The 7,494-nt window shown below is 44.7% G+C and overlaps 1 protein-coding gene across 1 annotated transcript in view; it reads right to left on the reverse strand.

The window, feature by feature from the left end:
* Positions 1-2,519, reverse strand: part of LOC113166035 (neural-cadherin-like) — a 73,913-nt gene extending 71,394 nt beyond the window's left edge. The window contains exon 1 of the mRNA XM_026365952.1: positions 1,520-2,519. Coding sequence (XP_026221737.1) covers positions 1,520-2,519 — 1,000 coding nt within the window. The remainder of the gene's footprint in view (positions 1-1,519) is intronic.
* Positions 2,520-7,494: the final 4,975 nt, after the last annotated feature.

Below are 7,494 nucleotides of genomic sequence, written 5' to 3' on the forward strand. Positions count from 1 at the left end.
TTGGGCCTTATTAAAACTGTTGTTATTGTACCTGGGGTCAGCTTTCAGGAGCACGCAGTCTCGCACTTGCATGCAAACACCTACAAAGGCAGATGCACACATACAAAGCATCTCATTCATCCTTTCTCCTCCTCCAGTGTGTCTGTGAGCTTTATCTGCGAGACAGACCACAAATTTATTGCAACATTCGAGCAAACCCACATGCAACGGCAGGAAGCAAATTCACATGAGAGATTAGGTAAAATCTCAAAAAAAAAAAAAAAAGAACCCCAACTCAAATTGACTCCTTCACTCACAGAGACGTGTACGTAAGGATTGGGAATTAGACAAGCAGAAGAAAGGCCTGTCCTCCCAGACTCCCGTCAGGATTCTGTCTGGAAAGCTCTAGTCACAGGATAAAGGACATGCCATGCCTTTGATCAGGAGAGGAGAGTTTTACAGGTGAGAGAGGTAAAATGGAGGAAGGTATCTGAATATCTGTCAGGGTAGAGCAGCTTATTTCTGCTTCGCATCTGTGCGGAAAAAAGAAAAATGTCAGAATTCTGACTATTTTTGCTCTCTCTGGAAAAAAAGAAAAACCATCCAGACACCCCTTTGCAAGAACGTGCCCCAATCAGGTGCGCAATTACAATCTAGAACATGCTGTGCAATGTAACAGCGGCAGGAAATTCAGCTGAGAACAACACACGCTGCTTCCTGCGCACCATGCAGCTCAATTACAAAGCAAATCATTTAGATTTATTTTCCCTCTGTTTCCACGCTTGAACTTGAACTTTTGGAGGAGCAAAAACAAAACTTGAACAAGTGCTACACAGGAGCGTCACCTTTTTCCTCTGCAAAACTGAGGGGTTGCCAGAATGTGACAGTGCTACTTCAAATCCCTGTGACTAGAGAGTGAATGAGAGGAGGATTAGAGGGGTAATGCCAGTAGATGAGAGAGAAAGGGTCGCAGTGGTTTGCCACTCTGCAAGGATTAGCTCTGAAAACAACTTCACAGTCGAAAACTATGTCAATCAAGGACATAATTCAAGCACTTCACAAAGACCCTTAAAAAATAAACTGGAAAATTCATCTTCTCCCTGCTGCACACAAGCTTGTAACATCCAGTCATAATTGAAATATCTCATGCATATCATAATAAATTGGGCAAATATCAGAGTACATTAAAAATCTCCCCACTGGATGTTTCACAGCTGGGAATATGTTTCAGGTATGTGGACAGATGATGATGATGATGATGATGATGATGCAGGCACACCTGTGGAATGAGCCAATCCTCTAGGGCTACACCAGCGGCCTTATATGAATGTGATGGGTATGCCAGGCCTGTTGTGGGGCTCCACTGATGAAGGGTGAAGTGTCCAGATGGCAGCACAGTTTTACAATGTGCAGCAATCCATTAAAATAGGGCACGATCGCCACAATGCAAATAATGCCTGGGGGGGAGGGAGGAGGAGGATGAGGGGGGACTTGACCCTACTTAAGTGCAGATTCGTAGATTTCATTATTTTCTACACACCTTGCTTGTCCTGAATCTTAACGGTGAGCTCGACGAAAGGCTCCGTCTCCCTGTCCAGCCTCCTGGTTATCGTGATGTCGCCACTGTCGCGCCCCACGGCGACTGGAGAGCTCTCCGACTCCGGGTAAATCAACTCGTAGGCGGGTGACTGAAATCTGGCGGGACTCAGGCTCGTGATGACCGATCCGATGCTGGCGTCTTCAGACACGTTGAGGTTAACCACGGTGCCAGGGTCAAGTAAAGCTCTCGGAGACCGCCCTGCCCTTCTTGGCCCCGCTAACTCAGCAGGACGCACGGCCCACCGCTGTGGAGCAATAGTGACCACTACACCTTTACTGGTCAAAGGGGGCCAGCCGTGGTCCCTGGCAAAAACACTGAATTTGACTTTAGAGGGCAGCCCCAGGATGGAGTCAACCAGCAGAACTTCTCCTGTTTTGGGGACAACATAGAAACTGCCATTTTTGGGGACAGAAATATATGTCAACTCTGCGTTCTTGCCGCTGTCTGCGTCAGCAGCCTCCAGCCTGTAAACCACACTACGGAGAGCAGTGGTGTCATCTAAAGTTATGTGAACCGCGTCTGCACTGCGAAAAGTCGGCTCGTGGTCGTTGGTGTCCAAAACGTCCACTTTTACCGAGGCCACCTCGAAGACGAACGACTCCGACGAGCAGGTCTTGCAGCACAGACCGACGCTCAGCAGGTATTCTGAGCGAGCCTCTCTGTCTAAAACCCTGGAAGTTTTTAACAATATATTCCCCCGTTTGTGGTGGGCTAAGGCGCGAAAATCTTCGCTGCCGTTCCCGTACAGTTTGAAGTGCATCCCGGTGACTGGGCACCATTTTTGCGCGTTGATGCGCCTCACCGGAATGCTCAGTCCGCTTACTTTGGAAGCCGTCGGCGAGTTCTCAAAAACATGCCCGTGAAAGAAAGGCAGCCGCTCCTGCGTTTGAGATCCATCAGACAGCCTCAGAAGGCAGCATAACAAAACACCCCAAATCATGTTGGTGGCAAGTTCTGTAGCTCCAAGCAACTCAGGTAGAAACGCATTAAAAAAGAAAAGCGAAGCACTTGAGAAACATTTCCCTCATGGTTATCCGCGGCGTGTTCCTTCCAGGAGACCTCTCTGAACTTTAGCCGTTTTCATCCTTGGAGATCCTCTCTTGGCTCCATGCAGCACGTCTGTGTGCGGGCAGACCACAGCGCTGCAGGCAGCTGGCTGTATTCGTACCCGGCGTTCAGCACCAGAGCACCGGACAGCGCCAAGCGCGGGGGCGTGGCGGCGCACGGGGACGGAGCTCCACAGTGAACCCCACCCTGTGTGATGGTCAGAGGAAGGTCCCCGCTGAGCGTGTGCACACGCAGCGACAGCCTCCCTGAGCTCTCGGCGTAAGCGGGTGCTGGTGGATTGAAAATCACTCATCCTATCTCTCCAGAGAAAGTCGAGCGAACACATATGCGCCTCTTCCAAGCATTGCTGTGTCTGGAAGAGAGTCTCCACAGTAGTGGCGCCGGTGAAGCAGTTAGACATGAACACTTTCACGGCTGCTGAAGCAGGGATCACGCATGCACTGCACTCACCATCTCTCTGTCTGCCTTAGGAACCGTATTCTCTCCTACCTAAACTTCAGCTCACACCTCCTATAATGCACTGCATTTCTGCAATACGGTGCCCACAAAATCATGTTTCATTCATATCTTGAAGAAACTACAAAACTTCACCAATATAAATGCAAATGCAGGGATCTGAGCTGTTAAACTGGGTAAACATGATGATTTAAACCAGCCTACACCGCATCCTTCCATATGTCTTTGCAGGCAGTGGAATATGCACACCAGGGTTCAAATTAACACCCTGACTGCTCTTCCTTTTCCCTTCCCACTCTGATAGCATGCCAAGCACCCAGAACTCTCCAAACATAATCTGGAGGTGGCTACTGCTAATTGCCACACACTGCACACTTCCCAACCGCCCTCACCTCTCTGTATGTGTCAAGACAGAAGACTAAATATTACATGTAACGAAAGGCTCTGAATTGTCAAAGAGATGAGGGAATAATGGGCAGGAGAGCACGGTTGTACGCTCTGTTGAGTTTTACACCTTTATTTACTTGCTTGGATCAATATTCATATGTTTTGTTGGCTGCTCAATCTTATGGTGGATATATAAGTCGATGGGATGTGATGTTCTTTATCTATCCATGCATACTGTAGGCTACATCCGTATTCACTTTGAAAATTCATCAAAGGTCCCGCTGACAGATCCGTATCAATTTGGAACCACAATCCATCACTGCAATTTTATCTGAATCCACTCTCTGCAGTAAACTGTTCTTTTCAGGCAATAACTCTGGTAACTGGCAGTGAGCCCCAAGACAATTTTGAAACGCAGCCTGCAGCTGGAGTCCAGAGCTCATATTGGTTGATGGCTGCATTCCTTTCCGTGGCACAAGCTGAGGACTGCGTCACCAGGACACATGAGCCGTCCCGCACTCACACGAGGGTTTCTACAATCTCTGACCTGAGGCGGGCATTTTAAAATTAAGCACGACCAAAACATGACAGGGAGGTAATTGATAGAAAGTGACCTCATGTGACGTTGTCATTTAAGGTGAAACCGTGATATCTAAAACAGACACTGTCTGAACTGTCTGAGGGGACCCTGCACGCTCCATTCTGCTCTGTAACTTCTCTTTGAACTTCCTAAGTGCTTCATGAATGCAAATCAAACCCTGTCTTTTATCATGTTGTCTCACATGGTGAAATTCACTGTGACTGCCAGCATGGGAGATAGCTATAGCAAAGGCTAATTCAATCACGGGCCCAGGCCAGAGTGTGAGGGATAGCTTACTTGAAGGTTGCAGCAGTAATCTACAGAGATGAAACGCCAACGTACACCAAGTAAAAAACAGCACTGTAATGAATTGGAAAAAAAGAAAATCATGAAATCGTCTCATCATCCTTCCTCTCCAACAAATAACCGAGAGCTGCAGGGCATTAAAGGAAAAAGAATCCCAGTGAAGAAAGCAGCCGACAAACATTAGAAAGCTTCATGCTCATTTAATGAATAATTGACTGAATCCATTCCCTTCACTCAAACAGAGCCAGACGCAGCTTCAGTAGGCAGAGGTTGTAGCCTTGTAACATTTAAACCATTGTACGTTTGCTTCTGTGCCCCTCAGAGACAAGAAATGATGGGAGTGGAGTTCCCATAATGTCACTTGAGCAATAATAGACATCCTGTGAGTTGCAGCTTGTCTATTATTCTTCCTGGAAAAGCTAGTTTAAAAACAGGAAATTACGGAGGGTAATTTTAGGACTAGGCAGTAACATCAGTTAATAGGCAGTTTATGCCACGGAGTAAGTAGAGTGTTTAAAATGTCTTAAAATAAACCAAAGTCAATAAAATAATTGGCTGAAACGCACAAGTTTATTAAAGGATGACAGGACAATTAAAAGAGATGACTAAGCATCCAGCTCTCCGGTTCCTATTCATGTGTGAATATTAACAGGGAAGATTTATGGAAACCCCTACCCTACGATTCCCTGGAAGCTGCAAAGAGCCATTTCTGGAAACACCATGACACTTGACAGGAGCAGCAGCTCTGTAGCACCTTTCATTGTAGTGTTCCTGCATCTATGGTCCCCTCAGGACATTTTCCCTCATCACAACCCTGAAGGCAAAAAGCAGAGAGGAGCTGGATAAATATAAAGACATTTCCCTCGTGTGTTAGGTACAGCTAATTAGATTTGATCTGTGATCCCCTTAAGGCTTCCACCACGTACTGTAGTATTTAAGCTGTGCTGTAGAAACCATAACAGTTTATTAATAGAGGTTTTTATTATGGAGCAACGCTTGCAATTCAGAATTTACCTTTCTCCAATAACCATGCAGTGGAGGTACCATCTTAAAAACATCAGTTGTGCCAGAAATAAAGAAAAAAAAAAAAAAAAAGCAGCAAAACCATCTCATTAGCGTGCATCTGTTTAGCCTTCTTGCTCAGAAGGCGCCTAAAACTCATGTTTTGTTCACTGAAAGATTCAATAAGTATAATAAAATGAAAACAACAACAACATCCACTTTGAAATGAAAATGCCCAAAATAATTTCATGATTAATGCAAGGCCTGTTGTTTTGATATAAACAAAACGCGCAACTTCAGGGCCACATCTTGTCTGAGGAGCGCTTTTATTATATCTACATTGTGATTAGAGGAGCCCGGGGTTGCCTCAGTGATTAGCACAGTGAGAAAAGAGCATTGATTTGAACGGTATATCGGTGTAGCCGCGAACAATCACGACTTCCACAGTGAAAGACTTCTCACATCATCAAAAGACACAGGAGATAGTAATTGGAAAATAAAAGAAAATGAAAATGAGCACAACTCTGTGTCCTCTCTCACTCTGCCTAACTAAGAGGTGGGACTTAAGAAGCAAGCAGTTATAATGTTCCCTGTGAAGCACAGTTTAGACAGTGAGAACATTACCTCGGATGCACAATGAAACTGCTCAGTTCTTTTTCTCAGTTAATTATCCCAGCAAGACCCAGCCATTAGGCAGGTTTCTATTACTCGACCAGTTCAAGGCTATGAACTAATAGTGCAAATTCAATAATGTGCTATTTATGAAGCTGAGAGGATTATGAGGGACCCATTTGGGGAGAGTATGAAAAACACAGAAGGCTTCCTGAGCTGCGCAGGACTAATTATTTCTGCATTCGTGGTGGTCCTGCAGCATTTCACATGATTTACACATGTGGCCGTACCCAAAGACGATCACCCCCTAGTTTAATCACGGCTGTCTGATCTTCTCTCAGGCCTTCATTCAGTCTCCATTTTCTTTTCACATCATTGAGAATATCAGCGATGACTCAGTGTCAGGGAACAAAATAGATCTGCACAATTCATGTCTGTCTCCAAACCACACTCAACCCTGCCTCATCCCCCTGACTTCTACTAATATGAACGCTATTGTTCCTATTTTCTTTCCAGGGTACACTGTTAAGTGGCCTCTTAATAAAAGTAGCTCTAAATGGACTTCATGCTCATTTATCATATTGTGGCTTGCAATAGAGGTCCCATGTGCAGGCAAAACCTGCGGTTTATCATCTTGTTGTGCAAGAGGGAAAAGGCTTTATACAGTCAGTTTAGGAGTTGTTTTCCAGCAGGAGCGATAAGTTAAAGAATAATGAGAGGGATTTTCACCAGCTCCCACAAACATAAATTTCACACAGCCACAGCCACAGCACTTTGTTAGGAGCCAAAATATAGTGAAGCTACAGACTAGATTTAACGAACTGTAAATATTGTACCCCGTACGCTGCTGAAAAACTAACTCAACAGCTTATGTGACATTAGTTACATTATAGTCATTTTTATTCAGGAGAAAAAGAAGCAGTAGCTGTTTTGTTGCTGTTGTTGTTGTTTTTTCCCATGTAACACTAGATAGATGTAGGCTGGCAAATGTTTTGATTCTTTCTTTTGCACAACATGGATGCTGTCCTTACCTTCTTCTCCTCTTTATTGTCCTATAAACATATTTACTGACCACAGAGTCCGCTCAGCCACAGTGAAGGGCCTTTGGCGCCCTCCTCTGTCACTTTAGGGGACTGCAACGCTGTAGACAATCGTAGGACCGTTATAGAAAACTAACTCTTCCACGCAAAATAGTCCAACTTTAAATTGGTTTTCAGCACATAAACCGCTGTAAAACCTGTAATAGCCAAATATTGACGGAAAACTACAAACTACAATTTAATAAAACAAAAAAAGGCGAAATGAAACATCAAATGGTAGAGGAAAATAGCTGAAGATCATATTAGATATTACAAATCTTGGTACAGGCACCAGTTGCTACTGCGACTGTAGCAACAGACTACATGTCAACGACATATACGCTGACAAATGCAATAGATTTTATTCCCTGGCAGTACTGATGTAGAATTGTCTATTAATTAATAAGGACACTACATTTTCTGAC

The sequence above is a fragment of the Anabas testudineus genome, chromosome 6 (genome assembly GCF_900324465.2).
Source record: "Anabas testudineus chromosome 6, fAnaTes1.2, whole genome shotgun sequence".
Taxonomy (NCBI): domain Eukaryota; kingdom Metazoa; phylum Chordata; class Actinopteri; order Anabantiformes; family Anabantidae; genus Anabas; species Anabas testudineus.